At 41.9% G+C, this 23,720-nt stretch overlaps 2 protein-coding genes across 2 annotated transcripts; both read right to left on the reverse strand.

Annotated features, from left to right (window-relative positions):
- Positions 1–1,838: 1,838 nt before the first annotated feature.
- On the reverse strand, positions 1,839–10,411 carry LOC137813553 (uncharacterized). Its single transcript, XM_068615882.1, has 5 exons — positions 9,980–10,411; positions 8,608–8,908; positions 3,212–3,370; positions 2,781–3,076; positions 1,839–2,367 (listed from the first exon to the last, which is right to left on the reverse strand). The coding sequence occupies exons 1-5, from the start codon at positions 10,175–10,177 to the stop codon at positions 2,143–2,145; spliced, it is 1,179 nt and encodes a 392-aa protein (XP_068471983.1). The 5' UTR covers positions 10,178–10,411; the 3' UTR covers positions 1,839–2,142.
- Positions 10,412–21,299: 10,888 nt separating this feature from the next.
- LOC137815515 (filament-like plant protein 1) lies at positions 21,300–22,766 on the reverse strand. Its single transcript, XM_068618631.1, has one exon. It carries the CDS (start codon positions 22,764–22,766, stop codon positions 21,300–21,302), a length of 1,467 nt encoding a protein of 488 aa, XP_068474732.1.
- Positions 22,767–23,720: the final 954 nt, after the last annotated feature.

Genomic DNA, 23,720 nt, shown 5'->3' on the forward strand with positions numbered 1-23,720 from the left:
AATGTGAAAACGACATAATAAATGAGCAGCTTCGGGAAACACAACATTTATTACATTCATTGGAGCAATATCTCTATCACTAACCATAACCTTTGGGTATGAATCAAGTCTCAAAAACAAACCTCTCAGCTTCTTAAGGGCACATACAAATTTATGAAGACGTTCTGATGCGAGTAACATAAATGTCTCACTGAAGGTCAATCCCGTTGAGGTAACACCAACAACTTCAAACAAGGGCATCCTATACGTATTGTTCATCATCAATACAATGTTAAAGGCATTCAATAACTTCATTGAATCAAGGTGTGTCCAAAATAAATCTTGCACACCATTCGTCCTTCCTCAAACTTAGACTAATGGACATACATATCTCGCTCAAGTAACATCATCAATTGTTACAAACTTCGACTTTACTTCATCTGTAGTAAACGCATTTGTACATTCATATCCCTTCTATCTATTGCTTTTTTGAATAATGACTTTTCATTATCATCATCATGTAAACCGTTCCACACATCAACCCCATCATATAATTCTTGTTCGAATTATGCGCTAGTGTCCATGCTTCTACAAATTAACATTTTACCATCAAATTCAAACAAATTATAAAAAAAAAAAAAAAAACTAAACCAATCCATAAGTCAAACAGTTGATTCCGAATCCACCAATCCATAAGTCAAAAAATCATTCTAGATCCACTAATCCGTAATTCAAAATATACATTTTGGATTTAGAAATCCTTAAGTTAAAATAACTTATGGATCCATCAATCCATACTAAAAATTAGGCTTCTGGATTTAGTAATTCGTAAGTCAATAAAATTATTAAAAGTTTGCTTCCGAAACACCCTCTCAACCGGAAAACAAAATGATTTACTCTAACAAAATGATTTACTTACAGAGTGGCGAATTCAAAAATTACATTTTCACTTTCAGATTGATCAATTTGTAGCACAATCTCAAATTCTGATTTCTGGTAATCACAAAACCTCCATAACCACCTATGCTCTTTAAAAAACCTAATTCTTACCATTAAAAGCCAAACAACACAACTCACTCCTCCACCTTGTTCCACATAGCTAAATGTCCCTCCACCAATGTCCCAGATAAATGAAGAAGAGAAGAATAACAGTATCAGACCAACTCATCCATGATATCGTTTTTCAAACAAAAGTTCAACACCAGTTACAAAATTTTAAAAATTGTGGGAATAAGAAACTCCCCATTACTTTATGGGATACTTTTTCAAAGCCCATTTTCTAGTAACATTGTTTGATGAAAATATATTGTTTTACTAAGTAGAACAAACATAAAAAAAAATTCAAATTTTCCGTAAACTAATTACTTTCCTTCTACGTAATACTCCTCGAATTAACTTCAACTTAATCTCTCCTTTATATATATAATAAAAAAATTCAAAGAAACTTTGAATGAATTAATATTTATCATCATCTTTCATTTATTTACAATTTAACAATTAAAGGTAATACTTCCTAAATTTATTAGATTATTGAAAAAAAATATAATAACACTTTAAAAGTTACTTATGAAATAACTTAATCTAGCTATTTCAAGAGTACATTTAAAATACGTATTCCCATATCGTTTTTCTTCCTTTTGGTAATCTTATGATCAAATATAGAAAATAACGACTATATATATATATATATATATATATATATGTGTGTGTGTGTGTGTTTTTTTTTTTTTTTTTTTTTGTGTCCCTTTAGCTTTCGTGTATCCAACTCTTATCACCTTTTACATTGTCCACAACTTTCCACTTAAATTATTTTGTAAATTATAATTTTATCAAAATAAAACAATACAACGATAATCAAATTATTCATAATTTAATGTAATTTAAAAAATAACTTCCATCAATTATGATATACATGAATAATGAAACAAATAGTCCTACATTATATATTTCTCTCTCTATCTGTATATATAGAGAGAGAGAAAGACATACTTGCATGCAAATTGAAATCAGAAAAGTGAATATTAAGTGGTGATTCAAAGAGGATTACTGCATCAAAAAGACAACAAAATGCAATAGCTCATTACCTCAACATATGACGCTAAGTAACACATGATCTAGAATGAGTATAGATATGAGATAGGTGCTTAAGAGATTAAGAGCATCTTAAAGATCTTTGGCATCTGACTGGCGACTAGTCATTTGAGATACCACAAACTTGGAGAGTTCATTGATTACAGCTTGAACCTGATAATCACCACCAGGTTCCCTCTGCCTTGCCCATCTTAGAGTATCTGCACTTAATCCGTTGTATTCAAATGCAGCAACAGTAGTCTTTCGTGAAGTGGCCAGGGCCTTCTCCAAGTCTACCTGGGACAATGGTCTAGGAACCTGAACCATCAAAATAGACCTTATCAGAAGCAGTCGTCAAAACAACTGTACACTTTAATTTTACAGATGATAATTCCTTGCTTCTTCTATTGCGACTTTCATTCATACAAAATTGCTGTTCAAAAGATTAAGAATTGACCCTGTGTAAAGAAGGGATAATTAGCTGCTTCTACTTCAATATATTTCTTCAAAACTAGAAAGTCTATGAAAAGGCTTGATGCGTACAGCACAAAACAGTCATATTGGACATCAATTGATCTTTATGCGTGTAAGAAATTACTTCATTGACCAGACACGTTAGTCAATCCATGCAAATATAACTCCGGGATCAGGTTCATAAAATAGTTTTAAAACTAGACTTTACTCAACAAAAATGAAAATGTTGTGGTAAAAGAGAATGATGAATCACTCACAGAAGCACTTCTCCCTTTCTTCTCTTCATCCAACAGTTCTCTAATTGGAAAATATGCAGCTTTCTTGCACAGGTCAAATAGATCCGAACCAGTGTAACCTTCACATAAGAAAGCTATACGGTCAAAGTCGATGTTTTCTTCAATCCTCTCACCCTTCAAGATAACATTCAATATTTCAGCCCTCTCCCTTTGGTCCGGAATACCAATTTCAAATGCTTGAGGAAGTCGTCGAAGTATTGCTTCATCAAGTTCTGAAGGACGATTAGTAGCAGCAAGGACCATAACTTGAGCATTCTCTACACAATAGATTAAAAGTCCTCATAATTATAAACCTTTGCCAAGTACAAATAATAATGCTAAATACAGCTGCATCAATTCACAGGATTTGCTTGAGTCTCAGAAGAGAAGTATATAACATGTTTAAAACTTACGATCAGTAGTAAAACCATCCCACAGAGCCATGAATTCAGTTTTCATGTTTAACAAAGCCTCATGATCTGTTGTACGACGCTGACCCAAAAAGCTGTCAACTTCATCAATGAATATGATGGCAGGCTGGAGCTTATGAGCTAGGCTAAATATGGCAGTCACTGCAAAAGAAAAGCAACTCGCCAACATTAATCCAATTAAAAGACTTTAATAATTCAAATTGTGGTTCATATTGTCTAAATATGGCTATCAGTTGTTTTAATTAGGCTTAATTAAGTTTTATGTACTTCATAAATTTAGATATTTTCAAATGAGTGTTAATTAAAAAAATTTGTTCTATTAAGTGTTCAAAATATTTATTATTTCTGTCTAAATACCCCGTGGCTTCCATGTTCAAGTATATAACTCAGTGATCAACTTGTTTCTTCCCTCTCCAATCTCCTCCAACTGGTCAACTAGCTCCTTCGGCAAGTTGGAAGAGATTGAAGAGAAAAGAAGCAAGTTGATCAATGGGGTGGAAATGGGAAGACGGAAGTAACAGTCACACTATCCCGTTGACAGCAAAAATCAAACGGTAGGGTACTTCAAAAAAAAATAAAAAAGTATTTTTAACACTCAATCTAATGAAAGTTTTTAATAGACTCAATTGAAAATAGTCTTCAATTTAACATAAGTACTTAAAACTTAATCAAGTCTTTTAATTATATGCAAAAGGAATAAAACATCCACCAAAGTTGACAAAATCGGATCCTAAACAGATAAGAGATATGATTGCAAAAGACGAGATCATAACATAAGGTACTACCTGCACAGAAAACTATATGAATGCATGTAGAAAATAACACACAAAAGGTATAATAACAATAAATCACAATTATGATTATGCACAACCCTTAAACAAAAACCGAGGATTCTAAACCAAAGAGAATAACCACAATACTCAACACCAGCCACAAATAAGAGAACAAACTTGACGGGAGACAATTCAGAAGCAGCACCCACAATTAGTAAACTCAATGTCAAATTGCCTCAAAATTTATAAGGACTGGAAACGTGGGCTATGACTTTGAAGTAAGATTTGGAGAATGTATGGGTGTGCAAAGGGTGTGTGTAACAGAATTAGTTAAGGAGTGAGACAAGTAGAAGAAATATAGGGCAGAGGAGAGAGAGAAAGGAAGGAAATACGGGGAAAAATAGTGGAATTCTTTTATGTCCAGGGATTGTTAACCTCTCTGGAGGAGCTGCTTTGCGGCAGTAGGAATCATCATCCTGCTGTATTTTCTATTTCATTATGAGGAAAATATGTATATCCTTTCAATTTCCCCGTTTATTCCTCTTCTAATTTTTAGGTTTCTTAACAAAGTTGATTTCCAGTATGTATTCTTTCCATATAAACATATGCACTACAGGATTAAATATAGAAACATTTTCCCATTTACAACAAAAAATACAGATTTTCTCTAAAACCAAAATGGCAGAGGCTAAACCAATCTCTTCTCCCATGGTTGCTGATAGAACTATTCTTTTATTGAATTCAAGTAAAACTTTAGGGATCAACCCTTGGTTACAAGTCTCAGCAGAAGCAAAAAATGCCAACAATAAGATCAAAGCCAGAAAATTAGAACCTGCCTTGTGGCAACAGCCACACCCAAAATATCCCAAATGAATCCTATCCTCCCTTCTCACCTTCCACTGCCTTATATCTGTCCCCTGAGCTGATTTCAGCATCTCTCTCTCCTCCTTTTGCCACATGCAATTTGTTATGATCATGCATAAATGTTGTTTCATCCTTAGTTTTCATTTTAACCCTATCTGCTCTTCTCCAATACTATTGTTTCAAGGAGGCCCACTTTGTTGAGGCCCATCAATAACCCTCTACCATCTAGCAATACCCAAGTGATGTCCTCCTTGGGTAACCCAACCCACTGTATAAGCACCTCCCCCTTTCCATTTAACAACTTCCTAATTGTTAGCACATCTACAGGTTCGAATTGCAATTCCAATTCCCTTCATAAGAAAAGTGGAAGTTCTTGACTTGGTTGACTAATTGGAGGAGCCTTTTTTAGTTGAGAAATGTGAAAAATTGGATGCAATCTTGATGTCTCTGGTAATAAAAGTTTATAAGAAACAACACCAATCATTTTGAAGACCTTGAACAGCCCATAAAACCTGGGACTAAGTTTTTCATTAACACATCTTGCCAAATGATCCAATATATAGGGTTGGGACTTAAAAGTAAACCATGTTTACTTTTGTTTCAAGGAGGCCCACTTTGTTGAGGCCCATCAATAACCCTCTACCATCTAGCAATACCCAAGTGATGTCCTCCTTGGGTAACCCAACCCACTGTATAAGCACCTCCCCCTTTCCATTTAACAACTTCCTAATTGTTAGCACATCTACAGGTTCGAATTGCAATTCCAATTCCCTTCATAAGAAAAGTGGAAGTTCTTGACTTGGTTGACTAATTGGAGGAGCCTTTTTTAGTTGAGAAATGTGAAAAATTGGATGCAATCTTGATGTCTCTGGTAATAAAAGTTTATAAGAAACAACACCAATCATTTTGAAGACCTTGAACAGCCCATAAAACCTGGGACTAAGTTTTTCATTAACACATCTTGCCAAATGATCCAATACATAGGGTTGGGACTTAAAAGTAAACCATGTCTCCAACCCGAAATTCCACCCCCCTACTGCCACGATCAACTTGTTACTTCCAAGGTAGTCAAAATTGAGATCTTACTCAAGATCGGAAAGGGAAATATGGATTGCAAATCGGGAGATCATAACAAGGATTTATGAATTTCATAAATGCACACAAAAGCATTATATTTCACTCAAACTTCATAATTGAACTTTAATTCAAAATGACAAACAAAAAAAATATAATAAAGATATAAAAAAGTAAATCATTAGGTGTAAACACCATATCCTAGTTACATAGGAATAACTCCTTCCTAGTTAAAAAACAGTAAAGCATGAGCTCCATCCTACTTCAATTAGAGGCAATGCACCCTTCAAACAAGTTATGACATTCTTCCAAAAATCCTTATCCAAAACCACATCTTCAACCATTTTTCCATCCTTTGTTTTAGCAAACCTACTAAACTTCCATTCATGACTACTAAACATTCTAATTAAAACTCTTTTGTTCTCATGAAGGCACCCTTCAACCATTTTTCCATCCTTTGTTTTAGCAAACCTACTAAACTTCCATTCATGACTACTAAACATTCTAATTAAAACTCTTTTGTTCTCATGAAGGCACCCTAATGCAAAGTAAGATGTAGCGAAGGTAGTAACACCCGGTCTCACCAAATCTCTTCCTTTTGTGAAAGTTGTAATAGAGAAATCAGAGATGTTCTAGAATAGATAAAGGTTGTAATAATTTTTACCTTTTGGAATTGTCTCCACATGTTTTGGGATCTTTTTCTCATAATCCTCCAACATTAAGTCAACACGATGTGCAGCACAAGGTTTCCAAAATATCATTTTCCTATTTGCCATTAACATTTGACCGGCACTTTGTAGTTTGCTCCATTATCTGCCACAACTTGAACAACATTGTCTTCCCCCACCTCTTCAACAATGTCATTCATCATCTCAAAAACTTTCTCAACGGTTTTGGATATAGCAGATGCATCTATGGACTTCGGAAACACAATGCCCTTTTTGTTGTTCACCATGAAGTTTATTATTGTCCTTCTTGTCTTATTAGTTCGACCATTAGTCATAATGGTACATCCTATTTTTCTTCCATTCATCCCTATGTGCTTGTAAAGCAAATGATGTATCTGTAACTTCCTCCTTCAAATATTTGACTCTAATCTCATTACAGGATGGAGGTTTAAATCCAAGGAGATGCCTTAAAATCAAACATAGCACTGAATTCTTCACTCTTTGCACATTGACAGGTAACATTGTTGTAGAAAAACCTAGAAATTGCTTGACATGCTTCCTCTCACACCTTTTTTAAACTTGTTAATGGTGCCTTGTGTGCTAACTACTCTATTCTTAACAATACTTCGAGGACTAATGCCCAATGCTTCACTTTTTTTCTTTTCTCACCAACTTCTACAATTTCCTCCTCCATATTAAGGTTTAATTTCTTGATTAAATTTTGATGCAAACTAACAATAATTTCCCACATTCCTTCTTCACTTCATTAGAAACACCCTTGCAAGCTCCAACATCCTTTTGAATACCATTGGAATGAGACTAATGATTGGATGTAAATTAAATAGTCAAAGGAAGAACATAAGTTTCTGCATTTTGGTGAAGGGAGAGAGATAGTCATGACATATGTTAATTAAAGGAGGGAGGGTCGCAACACCTTTTCATCTATGGAAGAGAGGTAGTCACAATGTTTCTAGGCAATGGAAATTTTTCATCTAAGAGAGGCAATCGTAATTTTTGGGCAGTTTCCCACCAATACCCTTTGCTCCAATAAATATTTCCATCTCCTATAATCTGTTCTAATAATAAAATGTAGGCATAAACAAATATGGGTGACACTTTTGCCAGCAACCACTATTGCTGTAAGCTCATGTTCATACATTGGTTTTACCTTATTTTTGTTCGAGCAAGCATGACTAATAAAAGCCAAAGATCAACCTTGCTGCATTAGAACTGCCCCAATTTCCTATGCAGAAGCATCAGACTCTATCACAAATAGCAGCACACAATTCAGCATAGCAAAAGTGAGCAGATCATCCATTTCCTTTTTCAAGTGCTCAAAAGCATGTCCTCCTGCTTCCTCCAACTATTTGAAATTGTTCTTTCCAATATCTGTGTGTAAGGTTTAGCGATCACCCCACAATTCTGTATAAAGCAGGGATAGTAACCTGTCAACCCTGAGAATCCCCTTCAGCCTTTGATATTCTTAGGGACTGGCCAACTCTTCCTTGCTGCAACCTTTGATCAGCTAAAACGCCCCCAGCAGAAATGATATGCCCGAGATATTCTAAATGTTTTACTCCAAATTTACACTCCTTACTATTGACCCACAACTCATTACTATGCAACAGTTCAAAAACCACTCGCAAATGGTTATTATGTGAAGAGAAATCCAGGTTGTACATTAGGATATCCTCAAAATATACTAACGCAAAATTTTGGAGATAAGATCTAAACATTTGGTTCATGAGAGTTTGCAATGTTGGAGGAGCATTTAAAAAAATTCTAATCAAACTATAGCTACCACATATTTTTCAAGCAAAGAAACTATTTAAAAAAAATTCTAATCAATTCTGATCACCCCAAATATGTTTATTCTCATATTAAGCAAACTATAAAAGAAACCATTTCCAGAAATTCAATAGCTTGCACAAGGTTTTATTTAGATGTAAAATAATCCTTCTGAATTGAATAGAAAGTATTAAACATAACGTGAGCATACCAAGTTTCTGGGCATCTCCAAACCACTTGCTCATCAGGTTTGATATCCTAACATTGATGAAAACTGCTCCAGACTCCTTAGCAATAGCTTTGGCAAGCATGGTCTTCCCCGTGCCAGGTGGTCCATACAACAGGACACCCTTTTGTGGCCCAAGAAGTTTACCATGAGAAAACAAGTCAGGTCTTCTTAGAGGCAGAATAACAAGTTCATATAGAGCTTGCTTTGTCGTTTTCAGTCCTCCAATAGAGTTAAACTCCACATGAATGTGGTCAGGATTGATAACATCGCATGCTATGACATCCTGTACAAGATAAAATGCTTAAACTTAAAAATAATCTTAAATATATTCCCTCCATTTAACATAAAATTAGAAAATAGATCTTTCGAAGTAAAATAAGGCAATATGTCCCTATACAGAATATGTAAGAAACAAGTTTTAAGTAATTTATTTATGTCAATATGATTATGATTTTTTAGTATAACCCCAGTTCCAGAAAACACATTTAGAATAGAGGCGCATGAAACTTGAAATCCAACTGGAAAACTAATGCAAAAAGACCTTTCCCACCCATTCACCTGTCGTTCAATAAAACTCTGCACAACTAGGCATCCCATGTGAAATTGTTCCAGAAACCAACGTAGTACAGAAAAGAAATCAGGAAAGTGAAATAAAGATCACATTACTAATCTGCAAAAATGAAAAAATAACATTGGCTTCTAACAATACATATGAGTAACCCTTTGATAGATCCTGCAAGATTGCATATACTCAGCAACACTAAAACCATTACCAAAAAATTCAAAATGTACAATACAGCTGACTGAATTCTTCACTAACCCTATTATATCTATGCCTTAAAAACCTTCTTAGTCTAATAATGGCACTGCAAATAGCCAAGAAACAGAATCAAATATCACACAAACCCAGTGTAGCATGTAAAGAATCATACACCAAGTTTCAACAATAAGTTCATATGGCGCAGGATAAACATTTAATTTGTTGCATAATTGTGAGATGACCCAGCCCATGCTTTCTCACAGACATATGTTTTCACCCATCTTTAACGCCAACAACTAAGAAACTAATGTGATGCCCTTGCTTGGATATGTTTCTGTGTACACATATAATAGATAAAAAAATATAAAGTAAAAACAAAACATAATTCTTCAATTGGTTTATTCATTTATTAAAAATCAGCTTTCGTTCGGAGAAGCTAATACAATAGAGTTTTTACAAAATTAAGGTAAAAGTATATTATAAACTGCAAAGTACTTACAAAGAAATTTATCCAGACAGCAATGCTACTCTTGTTTGTGATAAACGTGTAAAATATTTAAAAATTAAAATAAGAGTACATTTAAGGTTTCGGACCTCGTAAGGGTTTGTGTTAACAAGAGGACGACCGAGGCGCTTGGCTATCTCTTTTTTGTGGTGAAGAGCCTTTTTGGAAGCCTCGCGATTCGGGTCGAGTTGTCGGAGGCCAACGAACAAGACCAAGCAACTCAGTGCTGCGCTAGCTGCGTACAGAACCAGCTCTTGAACCAACTTCGACTCTGATAAACGACCCATATCATGTGTTTGTTTAAAAAACCAGAACCGTTCACGAAAAGGGAGAGGGCGACCTTTAATCTTCTGTTTCTTTTATCTTCTCCTCGGACTCACCAATGGCGGTGCGAAACACCATGCGAACGGACAACGAGATGGATGATTCCCGAAAATAAACCCACTTGCTTGACTAAAACCTAAGCTGAAAGTTTGTCATAATAGGAAATTTGATTTCAACGGGTTCATGTAAATTACTTCTCATAAACAATTGTTTATATTATATTCATATTTAGTTTTTAAAATATACCTACTTGAAAAAGAATTAATTTTAAAGTATTTAGCAATTTATTAAATATAATTACAATAAATTAAAGAGTTAAATAATTAATTTATAATTAAATAAATATTCTTTAAACATATTAGCAAAACGCATTGTTTTTTGAGTCATTTGTTATGTTATCTTATTTTAGTGAGTTAAATTTAATATACGTATTAATTTTAGTTTTATATATTTATTTAAATAAAAGTATATGTACTATTTTTTTTATGTGATGTGTAGTATATAATTTGAATGAAAACAATCTTTAAAAGAGTAATATAAATTAAGAGAAAAATAAAGAAATGTAATTTGTATTATGAAATAGTAGTGTATAATTATTGTTAAAGAACATGTTAATATATTTTACTCTATTCTTAATCATTTTAATTAAGTGTTTTTACAATAAAGTACTCAAAAACAAAATTATTAAGTATAAGATTTTGATAAACTAATATTTTGTTATTATAACACATTGTAATCTTATATTAGTCTACTAAGTTTGTAATTAAGATTGACGAGAAGATATTGTTTTTTGCATTTCATAATATATTTCGAATTTATAATCGTTTATACTATGTTTTGCATCATCTCATCAATAAAAAGAATTCATAAGAGAATCAACATTATAATATCTATTAAAGAGTGTGTCAAAGTTGTTTTACATCAATAACTTCTCTGGAAGGACAATTTGCATATATCATCAATCTCGTATAGTCCTAACTTTTTCTTAAGAAGAATTGAAGGATATATGAAAAAGGTTTGATAATTTATGTTAAGTATCAAATGTTTCTTCAAGTAGAAGTTTGTATTAAATGTTGCATGAAGAACATTTAATGTAACTCTTAACGTCTACGAAGATAAAAGCAACTGAAGAACAAAGAAGTTATTGCAAGTATCCATTGTCCTATATCGAAGGGCAAGTCACAATTGAATCATGGCACTTTGGTTGATACGCTTTTAAGTAGAAAAAATTGTACCCTAACTATCATTTATAATTTTTTATCTAGTGGTAAACACTCTATCCAACAGAACTTCTCAAAGTCTCACAACGACTAGAAAGCGATTTACAACGATTATCTTCTCAAGTTCTCTATAAATTGAAGTAACCTTTAAAGAAGGACGAATTTTTGCTCACGAACAATCCTATGAATGCTTAAGTAAAAACTTGTACATCTTACCTATTGAAAGAATACTAAAGTGTTCTTTAGCAACCTAAAAGAGTGAATCTCATATTGTATTTATCTTAGGACACAACATATCTTTTAGTTAGCAAACGTGTGAGTTGTTGTTTCAAATAATACTCACAGTCCTAGCCAGGAGTGACTATTTGATGCAATCCAAGCTTGTTTAGGCTTCTTCTTTGTTGTAGTTTTGTATGTAGCAGAAGAATGGACTTGAAAGTGGCATCAATGGCTAAATTGAAGTGTGGAGAAGATGAAATGAAGAGGAGAGGTAGAGGCTTATAAGAGGTGTGGCCAACTTCTAAGAAGATTCAAGCAAAACACTAATAGAAGTGCAAACTTGAGAGTGAGAATTTGAAGACAAATGAGCTAGCAACTTGGCCAGCATTTCATTATCAATTCAAATATAATTTACAAGGGGGCTAACACTTGTATTTATAGTTCTATGGGCAGCTAAGGTGCAAGTTTTAACTCAGATCGTATTTTTTGCAATGATAGTCTAGTACTGAAACTTGATTGTGTTGATTAAGAACTAGATGTAGTCTTGTTAACAAATAAGTTGTTGGACTCGAACCCAAGTCCTTTCAGTGACCAATGAAGCATTAACCACTAGATCAGACAAGTTCTTTGGTCATATTACCATTTTTATTATACTTATTATTATTAATATAATTTATACATATTAATAATAATAATTATTATTATTATATTATTAATAATAATAATAATTATTATTATTATATTATTAATAATAATAATATTATATTCAATATTCATATTATTAATATTATATTCAATATTCATATTATTAATATTATATTCAATATTATTAATATTTATTCATATTATTAATATTATTAATAATATTGTTAATATTGTTAATATTATTAATGTACCGCCTAGGTAGTCGGAATTGATGACGTGGCAACAAGCTATAATATAGGCGTGTTGAACGGGACACCTGGCCGGCAGAAGGGAAGGAAGTCAGGGGGCTCGTGTAGTCGTCAGTCGTTAAGTTGGCGTGCCCCGATCTCTAGCATACCTAAACCGGCGGTCACCAAGTTTGTGTCGTAGTCGCCGGATGTGAACCCAGGCGACAAGGCGATCGGAGATCGCCGAGAGGAGGACATCGTCGAAAGATCAGGAAAGCTTGTTCCAGGCTTTCGAAGCGAAGGATGAAGTCGTCAGATGGTCATTCCCTAGCTGGCCAGAGGTTGAGGTCGGGGAACAGCTTACCTGAACATGCACAGTGAAGTGAGTAAAGTAGAATGTAATGGCGGCCGACGAGACCACAGGGAAGGTGTGTATGATGACACCTGTACTCGCCACACATAAGAGATCGCGCTCCAAGGCAGCTATACGCTGAGTTGCTTCCTGCATAGGTAACTTGGTCGAACAGCCTGAAAAGTAAGAAGTGACGCTCAAGTCAAGGATGCTCCAGATGGTGACACGTGTACAGCTGGATGCAAGCCACGTGTCCAGATGTGTAACTGTCAGGAGAGAGAAAGCGCACAAGTATATAAGGGATCCTAACGAACTTCTGAGGTACGCGCGTTTTAGAATACTTCTTTTACGCTTGCGAGAACTTGAGTACGCTGAGAGAGAACATTGCACGGTTCCTGAAGTTCTTAGTTTTCCTCTTAGTATTTTGGTGGTTCAGTCGCTGACTTGAGCGTCGGAGCGCGATCGGCCGCAGCGGCGCCTTTCTGTCTTTTGCAGGTTCTTGAGGTGAATCAGGTGAAGGACGGAAGTTAACACGGTGCAAAGCCGATCCAAAGGAAGCTACCTTCGACGAGGCAAGGCTCTTGCGTTCTGGTCAACAGGCAGGATCATCAGGCGCCCACCGTGGGGCCGTGTAAAACCTGTCCCCATCCACAGCGTGAGTTCTTGGAGTTTTCTGCAGTTTCTGTGTGGTTGTGTGTTGGTGCAACCATTTTCCGCCGTTCATTCAAGCTTTTGCTCGGTGAATTCGTGTTTTCCACCGTTCGTTCGAGTTTTGTTCGGTGAATTCGAGGTTCCTACCGTTCGTTTGGGTTTTAATCGGTAGTGTGAGGTTTTCCACCGTTCGTTCAAGCTTTCGATCGGTTTTCTTGGAGTTTCTTGCTGTTCGCGCGGTTTTCAATCGGTTGTTCGGTGTGTTTTCCGTTCGATTGCGTTTCTAGTTAGGGAATCGGGGGCTTGCTGGAGAAGCGGTGGTTTTGTGGTGAAGTTGTAAGTTTCTGTGAAGGTTTCGACGTCCGAATTTATCGGCGTGCTGTTGCAATTGCGTGTGCGGAGGTTTTAGGGAGTTTGAGAGTTTCTAACCGGTTGATTGCTGGATCGATCGTTGCTGAAGGAGATTTTGTTCGTCGAACTTTGGTTTGTTGAGTTTTCATGAGAAAGATGAGAAGCAATCGTTCAAGTCCAGTTGTGCCAGTTGCTGCTGAAGGCGCCATGACCATGGCACAGATGATGGAGATCATGCGTGCGCTGCAGGAGAATGTGGAGGCCTCGCGCATAGAGCAGGCGAAGATGCATGAGGACCTTGTCGCCTCTCAGGCCAGGAATGAAGAGCTCAGCAAAGTGACTGAGGAGTTGCGCCAAGCTCTTCAGGAGCAGAGAGGACGCCCGGTCGCTGAAGAGGTCGCACCGTCGTCGCCACCTCGCGTTTTCCCTATGCCGTTTGCTCAGGCGATCACAGACACGCCTATCCCTGCAAGCGTGGTACCTGTGAAGGCTACTTTCACCGGCGTGGAGGACCCTGAGGCACATCTCACCACGTTCCACACGCAGATGATGCTGTCAGGAGGCTCGGATGCTGTATATTGCAAAATGTTTGTGAGCACGCTCCAGGGAACAGCGTTGGAATGGTTTGTGAGCTTGCCTACCGGTCACATAACCAACTTCCAGCAGTTTTCGAAGCTTTTCGTCGAGCAGTACATTGTGAACAAGGCGCCACCTAGGGTATCTTACGACCTGTTCGACATAAGGCAATACCAGGGAGAGTCCCTTAGGGACTATCTGAATCGTTTCAGAGCACAGATGGTCCGCTCGCCTGCGAAAGACGAGGAGATGCTGGTTTACGCCTTCAAAAAGGGGGTGCTGCCGGGACCTTTCTGTGAGGCGCTGATCAGGGCTCACCCCGCCACGTTTGCTGAGGTTAGGCGACTTGCGGTGGCCCACATCGCCGATGAGAGTGAGGTCGCCGAGAAGAGAGGGAGCGTGGCCCCTGCTAGGCCACGTGCCCAGACCAGGATCCAGCCACAGAGGGTGCTAGAGACGGCGGCGGCCAAGAGGGATCAAAGGACTCGCCATCCTTATGATCCAAGGAAAAACAAGGGAAGGGGCCCAGGGCGCCCCAGGGAGTACAATCGCCCGCCAAAGCATAAGTTTGTCATGGGGTTGGCGGATCTGATCGCCATTCCCAACATAGCAGCCAGGCTTAAGGCACCTGAGAAGGTGGGCGACAAGGTGTTAGGACCAAAACCAGACGCCTGGTGTGAGTTCCACCAGAGTTTTGGTCACACCGTTGATTCGTGTTTGGCACTAGGATACCAGCTCGACGACCTGGTCAAGAGCGGTTTCTTGAATGATTACCTGCTGGACAGGAGGACGGGGGGCGTCGAGCTCCCACCCGGCGAGTGGTGAGGCTCAGCAGCATGAGATGCCCACTCATGGAGAGATCCACACCATCGCGGGGGGTTTTTCGGGTGGTGGATGCACCGCGTCACAGAGGAAGAAATATGCAAGGTCTGTGATGACGGTGGACATGTTCGAGGACCACTTGCCAGATGTGGACATCACGCTCACGAAAGAAGATCTCAGGGACGTTGTGCCTCACGACAACGATCCCATAGTTATCTCGCTTGTCACAGCGGGAAGGAAGGTCCATAGGGTACTGGTGGACCAAGGAAGCTCGGCAGACGTGATGTTCTGGCCGACTTTCACACAGCTGCAATTGCCCCTTGACCAGCTGAGGCCCTATGGAGGGTGCTTGTATGGGTTTGCTGGCGATCAGGTGGAGGTCAGGGGGTACATCGAATTAAGAACTACATTCACGGATGAGGCGGGCTCGAGGACGGAAAAAATCAAGTACCTCGTCGTGAATGCTCCCTCAGCATATAACATTTTGTTGAGAAGACCAACACTCAACAGAATAGGAGCTGTGCCCTCAACCAGGCACATGAAGGTGAAGTTGCCGTCGATGGAGGGGGTGGTGATCACCATCAAATCTGACCAGAAGGAAGCGAAGAAGTGCTATGAGAATAGCCTGAAGAGTAAGAGGTCAGTAAGTTACATCGCAACGACGTCGCCTCCCGGTGTGAAGCCCAAGCCAACAGAATGGCGAGTTGTTGATGCGGCGATGGAGGTGGCCGCCGGAGGCGATGTCACCATGTTGGATGCTGAGGTTGAGGGGGAGAACGCCGATCGGGAAGAAGAGGCGAGGAACCGCCCAGAGGAAGTGAGGGAACTGGGAATCGCCAGGGCGGTAATCGCCAGGGCGGTAATCGCCAGGGAAGCTAGACCCAAACCCGTCGAGGAGTGGCTCGAAAGGGAGATCGGGGGAAAGGTCTTCAAGCTGGGAAGATCCTTGGAGGCTGAGCTCCAAGACCAGATCGCCAAGGTGATAGAGCGGCATCTGGATGCTTTTGCATGGTCTGCTTCAGACATGCCGGGAATCGACCCCGACTTCTTGTGCCACCATCTAGCAATGGACAACCAGGTCAGACCAGTGCGGCAGAGAAGAAGGAAGTTTAATGAGGAGAGGAGGCAGGCGATCAGGGATGAAACACAGAAGCTCCTCGCCGCAGGCCATATCAGGGAAGTCCAGTACCCTGAGTGGTTGGCCAATGTCGTGCTGGTGAAGAAAAGCAATGGGAAGTGGCGCATGTGCGTCGACTTCACTGACCTGAACAAGGCTTGCCCAAAGGACTCATATCCTTTGCCAAGCATAGACGCCCTGGTCGACAGTGCTGCAGGGTGTAAGTTGCTGAGTTTCCTGGACGCCTTCTCGGGGTACAACCAGATAAAAATGCATCCTATGGATGAAGAGAAGACCGCCTTCATGACCGAGAGATCGTGCTACTGCTACAAGGTGATGCCCTTTGGGCTGAAGAACGCGGGGGCCACGTACCAAAGATTGATGGATAGGGTACTTGCACCAATGCTGAGAAGGAATGTGCAAGCGTACGTGGATGGTATGGTCGTGACCTCGCCGGAAAAGAGCAAGCACATTGCGGACCTGGAGGAGTTGTTCACCACAATCGCCAAGTTCAGGTTAAAGCTGAACCCCGAGAAGTGCATTTTTGGCGTGGAGGCAGGGAAGTTCTTGGGATTCCTCTTAACTGAAAGGGGAATAGAGGCAAATCCTGATAAGTGTGCTGCCATCTTGGCGATGAGGAGCCCGGCTACCGTGAAGGAGGTGCAGCAACTTACAGGTCGGATGGCCGCCCTGTCTCGTTTCGTATCGGCTAGCGGAGAGAAAGGTCATCCGTACTTCCAGTGTTTAAGGCGAAACAATAAGTTTGCCTGGACGAAGGAGTGTGAAGAGGCCTTCGTCAAGCTTAAAGAGTACCTGGCGAGCCCGCCGGTTTTGTGCAAACCCTTGGTAGGAACCCCTCTCAGATTGTATTTTGCTGTGACTGAGAGGGCGGTGAGTGCGGTGCTCGCCCAAGAGCAAGACCAGGCTCAGAAGCCTATTTATTTCGTCAGCAAGGTGTTGCAAGGCCCGGAGGTGAGGTATCAGGCCTTGGAGAAAGCTGCACTGGCTGTGGTATTTTCAGCGCGGAGGTTGCGTCACTATTTTCACAGTTTTACAATACTGGTGATGACCGACTTGCCCATCCAGAAAGTCCTGAAGAAGCCTGATGTAGCTGGGAGGATGGTGAAATGGGCGGTGGAGTTGTCGGAGTTCGACATCAAGTATGAGCCCCGAGGTCCGATCAAGGGGCAGATTTTCGCCGATTTTGTGGTCGAACTCTCGTCAGAAGCAGCACGAGTTGAAGGGGAGGATTTTCGTTGGGTGCTCTCGGTGGATGGATCGTCGAACCAGCAGGGTAGCAGTGCTGGAGTCATTCTGGAAGGGCCCAACGACGTGCTGATAGAACAATCCCTGAGGTTTGCCTTCAAGGCCAGCAACAATCAAGCAGAGTACAAGGCGTTGATCGCCGGAATCTTGCTGGCCAAGGAGATGGGAGCTAGGGTGCTGATGGCTAAGAGTGACTCGTTATTAGTCACGGGACAAGTAACAGGCGAGTTCCAGGCCAAGGATCCACAAATGGCGGCTTACTTGGAGTATGTGCAGGAGTTGAAGAGTTCCTTTGTCTCGTTTGAAGTGGTGCATGTGCCCAGAGAGCAGAATGCCCGAGCAGACTTGCTAGCTAAGCTCGCCAGTTCGGGCAAGGGGGGTAGGCAGAGGACGATGATACAAGAAACTCTGAAGACGCCTAGAGCATTTGTGGCAGACCACCTGGTTCTTCAAATAAGCAAGTCGACGGAGAAAGCGGCGAGGAGTCACAGGTCTTTGACTCAGGAAACCTTGAGATCGCCGAGAATAAGAGCATGTCGGGGGGAGAGGGTGAACATGACGCAGGTCTGCGCTACGCATGAGCCAGACACATGGATAACACAGTAGCAGCGATGCCTGACAGATGGCCTTCTCCCGCTGGATCTGACGGAGGCTAGGAAGATAAAGAAGAACTCCAGCAAGTTCACGATGATTGATGGCGAGTTGTATAGGTTTGGGTTCACACACCCACTCCTGGAATGTGTGCACGGAGAAAAATGTACAAGAATTATGGTCGAGCTTCATGAAGGGATATGTGGAAGTCACGTCGGGGGTCGAGCTCTGGCTGCAAGAACCCTCTGTGCAGGTTACTACTGGCCAACAATGAGGGAGGACTGCAAGAAGTATGCACAGTGTTGCAAGCAATGTCAGCAGCACGCCGATTGGCACAAAGCGCCTCCAGAAGAGTTAAAGTCGATTTACAGCCCTTGGCCGTTTCATACGTGGGGAATCGACATTCTGGGACCTTTCCCATTGGCGATCAAGCAGATGAAGTACTTGGTGGTGGCAATTGAATATTTCACCAAGTGGATCGAAGCAGAACCAGTAGCCCAGATCACCGCACACAAGATCGAGAGCTTTGTGTGGAAGAACATCGTGTGCTGGTTTGGTGTGCCTAAGCGCCTGGTGTCAGACAACGGGACTCAGTTTGCAAGTCACCTGTTGAAGAAGCCGTGCGAAGAGGTGGGAATTCAACAAGTATTTGCATCCGTCGAGCACCCTCAGACAAATGGCCAAGTAGAGTCCGCCAATTGGGTGTTGCTAAGAGGCTTGAAGAGAAGGCTAGAGAAAGCCAAGGGATCGTGGGCTGAGGAGGTACCCCGCATAGTTTGGGCGTACCACACCACCGAGCAGTCAGGAACCCATGAGACCCCGTTTAGCTTGGTCTATGGGTGCCACGCAATGATTCCAGTGGAAATCCAGGAGAGCTCGCTGAGATTCCAGAACTTTGTAGCGGAAGACTCGAATGAAGAAAGAAGGTTGAATCTGGATTTGTTGGATGAGGTCAGGGAGGAGGCGAGAGTAAAAGCCGAGGCAGTGAAAAGGAGGATTGAACGAAGGTATAACTCGAAGGTGATGCCGAGGCAGTTTAAAGAAGGCGAACTGGTGATGAGGAAGGCCCACCAGTACGAGATGGAAAGCAAGTTATCGCCTAAGTGGACAGGATCGTTCAGAATGACCGAGGCGCTCGGGAACGGCGCCTACCGCTTAGAGACGTTGGAAGGAGGGGCGATTCCTCGCACTTGGAACGCCACACACCTCAAGTTATATTACAGTTAAAAGCTTTGTAAGTAAAAACAAACACGAAGAGATTTGCAAGCTTTCTGTTAAAACAGTTTGAAGGGGGCACTCCTTTTTCCCTAAGGAGGGTTTTTAATGAGGCCACCCAATAAAGAAGAGTTTTCAAAGTTTAAAGATTGCATGCTTGTTGTTTCGAAAGTTTTAGAAAAAGACCTTATCACTCGTACGTGATTAAAGGCGAGTTTGAAGTTATGCTGCATGCTTTCTAAAAGTTTTTAAGTCCCCATCGCTTTTCGGCGATCGGCGGCATCAGTTAAAGTTTTAAAAAGTCCCCATCGCTTTCCGGCGATCGGCGGCACAGTTAAAGTTTTAAAGTTCTCATCGTCTTTCGGCGATCGGAGGCACCAGTAATGATTAAAGACCTCAACGCCCTCGCGCGGCTTGAGGCGAGAAAGAGATAAGAGTCCTCCTCGACTGTATGCGAGTGCAGGCGAGAACAGATTAAAAGTCCTTAGTGCATCCAGGGAAGAGGAGATGTAATCCCTGGGCAAAGTAGAGGCACCAGATAAAGACCTCCTCGCCCTCGTGCGAGTGCAGGCGAGATAAAGTCCTCAGTGCATCTAGGGGGGAGGAGATGTACACCCTGGGCAAGTTGAGGCACCAGATAAAGTCCTTCTCCCCGTCAAGCGAGTTTAGGCGAGAAAAAGTCCTTCTCGCCGACGAGCAAGTTCAGGCAAGATGAACTGAAAGGTCAGGGGTGTTTGTGACCTTAAACGGCGGGAAGGGAAGGAAAATGCCTCTTCTCCTTTAAGCGAAACATAAATATTGACCCAGTAAGACCAGATCATTGTTCTAAAACTCAGGGCGGTAGAGAAGGATCCGAAAGGCGCCTCTACCCCCAGATGAGGGAGCAATGATCAAGTTATGAAGAAGAGAAAAGTCCTCCTTGCCTTTGAGCAAGTGCAGGCAAGAAAAGTCCTCCTCGCCGTTGAGCGAGCGCAGGTGAGAAAGAGAAAAGTCTTCCTCGCCGTTGAGCGAGCGCAGGTGAGAGAAAGTCCTTCTCGTCGTCGAGCGAGTTCAGGCAAGATAAAGTCCTTCTCGCCGTCGAGCGAGTTCAGGCTAGATAAAATCCTTCTCGCCTTGAACGAGTTCAGGTATGGCGTGAAGGGTGGAAGAGGTTTAAAGGATAGCTAAGGTAGGTTCAAAGAGAACACCTCGCTATCCGGCTTATTGTTCTAAAACTCAGGGAGGTAGAGAAGGATCCGAAAGGCGCCTCTACCCCCATATGAGGGAACAATGGCCAAGTTATGAAGGCAAAGAAAGCTTACATCGCCAGAACCCTAGGGCGATCAGAAGAATTCCAAGCGATGACAGGAGTAAAGGCTAACCTTGCCAGACAGATCAGGTAAACTGTATTGTAATACCAGTTTAAGTTAAAACCTGTTGCCTAGTAAGTAGCTAATTGCCTTAAAGTTCGCAAGTTATGCTAAATGTCATCGCTTGAAGGTTAATGAGTTGCTCAAGTTTTTACTTTGAGTTAACAGTTGATGAATTGATATAAGATTGATAGTTTGCTCGAGTTTGAAGCAGTGAGTAAACGGTTGAGCCCAAGGAATCGCTACGTTAATTTGTTTAAAGCGATTTCTACAAGATAAGTTGATCAACCATTTAGCGAGGGAGAAAAGCAGATGAAGGTTAAAAAGGAAAAGCGAAATAAACAGAGAGACGAGGTGCAAAAGTGGAAGAATTTATAATAGAAGCTGTACCAGTTCGAATACAAAGGAAAGAAAATTACAAGTAAAGATCGTGCAAAAAGAAATAGGCACTAAATCTCAGGAAATAAGTGATGGAGGGAAGCGATTAATCTTCGGAAGGCACGATCTTCCCATCCACCACTTCGTTGCATATTGACACCATGGAAAGGTCGAGCTCGGGGTACTGGCAAGCGACTTGCTCCAGGGCGGCGTCAAACCCGGCGGCAAGGACTTGGGCGAAGCTTTGCTCAAGCTCTTCGGTTTGCTGCTTGAGCTCCTCGGTTTGTTGCTTCAGCTCGTCAGCTCGTTTCTTCAGTTCTTCAGTTTCCCCACGAGCTTGAGCAAGGTCTTCATCAACCTTTTTGCCTTCGTCCCGCGCCTGGGCCAGCTCTGTAGCAGCTTTCTTGTTTTCCTCTCTAGCCTTGGCGAGCTCAGCCACGGTGTCATCCCTCTCCTTCTCGACCTTTCCGAGGAGAACCTCCCGATCAGCCGACCTTTTTTCAAGGTTCTCTACCTTGGCTGCATCCACTTTTATTGATGCCTCCAAGTTGGCCACCTTGAGCCTGTAGGGAACCAACTTACTCTCCAGCTCGATTTTCTCTTGAGCTAGGAGGTGCAGTTTCTGGCGTAGATCGGAGGCCTCCTTGCGTGCAACCCTCAGCTCAGCACTCATGGCGTCCTCCACCCTTGAGTGATCGATCTCTGCCATCATCAGATTGCAAGACAGTTTTTCTGCCTCAATCCTTATCAGGCGATTCTCCTCCTGGAGTGTTGAGATCTCGTCCTGAAGCTTTTTGTTTGAGCTCTTCACAGCTTTTGTTATGATTGAGGGAAGGTCCTCTGCCATCATCTTGAGTCTAGCTGTGAAAGGCCCCCAGACTTCTTCGATCGAGGGGGGAAGGCTTGCAGCTGCTGTTGGTGGAGGTGCTGAAGGAGCCTGGTGCTGACTTTCACCACCACCCTCTTGAGTTGGTAGAACGAGGGGGGCTTCCTGGCGTGGTGGTGAAGTGGGGGACTCGGTTATAAGTATCGGCGAGTTGTGGGCACCTTCATCCCCACCTGGTGCGTCCCCAACGATGGAAGTGGTTGAAGGAGGACCCTCTCCAGCTGATACGAACGGCGTGGAGGCGCTTGGAGGTTTCTCTATAAAGTTAGGTTCGCTGCCTTCAACCACGGGGAGTGCGACCGCCAAGGGTATTGCTTGGACTGGCGGTGTTGGAGCTGGGGGAGAGGGCGGTGTTGGAGCTGGGGGAGAGGGCGGTGTTGGTGTTGGAAGAGCGGGTCCTGAAGAGGGCGCCACCCTTGTTCTTTTGGTGACAAGGTCGTCCTCAGTTGCCTCGTCATCCTCATCCTCTTGAACCACCTGAGGATTTTTCCTCTTTGGTTTCCTCAAGACAAGTTTTTTCCTTTGAGGGGCGGGCAGTGTCTCTGGAGGAGCTGGACCTTGAGGAGGCGATCTACCCTGGGCAGCGGCGATCTCCACCACCGAGTTGGGCACGGTTTGGGAACCCGTCGCCAACTTATGAGTTCGGGCGAGCGCCCTCAGTTCAGCTAATTTGCCTTTGCCCAACATAAGGTTTGCACAGGGTAAAAATATACAAGTAAGCATAAAAGCAAAAGCAGAATATATGAGTATGTGTGCGAATAATGCAAACAAATGGCGCATGAATTAAAAACCAAGTCCAGTGCGCAACAAGCAGGATGCCCGATGTTAGATAACAGAGATGCGAAATCAGTCCCAACGCAAAACGAAAACCTAAGTGTCGAGGTAAAGGCTAACCTATATGAGCTTCGAGTTGGTCCTCGAGGAACTCGAAAGAGATTATTGCGGAGGTGGGAAAGGTGATGTTGGCGGCTGCTACTTTCTTCCAGAAAAGGCATAGATCTCTGTCTAGCTCGCCCATGTTGTCGGGACCTCTGGGCCTCCTAAAGCTCTCTTTGGCGTCTTTGTTCCCCTTGTTTACCCAGTACAAGGGGAAGCCGTCGAGCAGGGAAGGATCTTGGTCATTGGCGCACACCTTCACGAATTTTCCTTTCCAATCTTTGTAAGATTGCTGGAAGATGGAAAGGATTGACCTCCCAGCAATCCCGTTCAAGCTAATCCAAAGGCGGTCTCCTGGATTCTTAGCTTCAAAAAGGAAAAGGAAAACGTCAACCGAAGCTGGCAGTCCCAGGTGTGCGCACATGATCCGGAACGCCCTTACGAACGCCCAGCTGTTGGGATGAAGCTGGGCGGGGGCGATATCGAGCTCGGTTAATAGCTCCCTCTCGAAGCGAGTGAAGGGAAGTCGGAGTTTCACCTTCTTGAAGAACGTCGCGTAGAGGAAGCAGAACAGCTCGTCGTTGTTCGCTTTATCGTCGGCACAGATCGGCTCATCCGGGTGGCAAGGCAGCACGACCATTTTGCTGTCATGCTCCTTATGGAATGAGAGCTCGGATTGGTCCCCTTTCCTTAGTCGGTGCACGCCCAACTCTGTGTTTATGGATGAGGTTTCTTTCAACAAAGCTGAGGTGGCCCACGGGTAGA

Source organism: Phaseolus vulgaris, chromosome 1 (genome assembly GCF_000499845.2).
Source record: "Phaseolus vulgaris cultivar G19833 chromosome 1, P. vulgaris v2.0, whole genome shotgun sequence".
Lineage (NCBI taxonomy): Eukaryota > Viridiplantae > Streptophyta > Magnoliopsida > Fabales > Fabaceae > Phaseolus > Phaseolus vulgaris.

What these genes read in the sequence shown, in the direction of transcription:
- LOC137813553 (XM_068615882.1), bottom strand. Translation starts at nt 10,177, where the DNA reads ATGGGTCGTTTATCAGAGTCGAAGTTGGTTCAAGAGCTGGTTCTGTAC. An exon ending in TGGAGATGCCCAGAAACTTG is followed by an intron (nt 3,371 to 8,607) that starts GTATGCTCACGT and finishes TTTCTTTTGCAG; the next exon opens with TGACTGCCATATTTAGCCTA. An exon ending in AGAAAGGGAGAAGTGCTTCT is followed by an intron (nt 2,368 to 2,780) that starts GTGAGTGATTCA and finishes TTGATGGTTCAG; the next exon opens with GTTCCTAGACCATTGTCCCA.
- LOC137815515 (XM_068618631.1), bottom strand. Translation starts at nt 22,766, where the DNA reads ATGTTGGGCAAAGGCAAATTAGCTGAACTGAGGGCGCTCGCCCGAACT.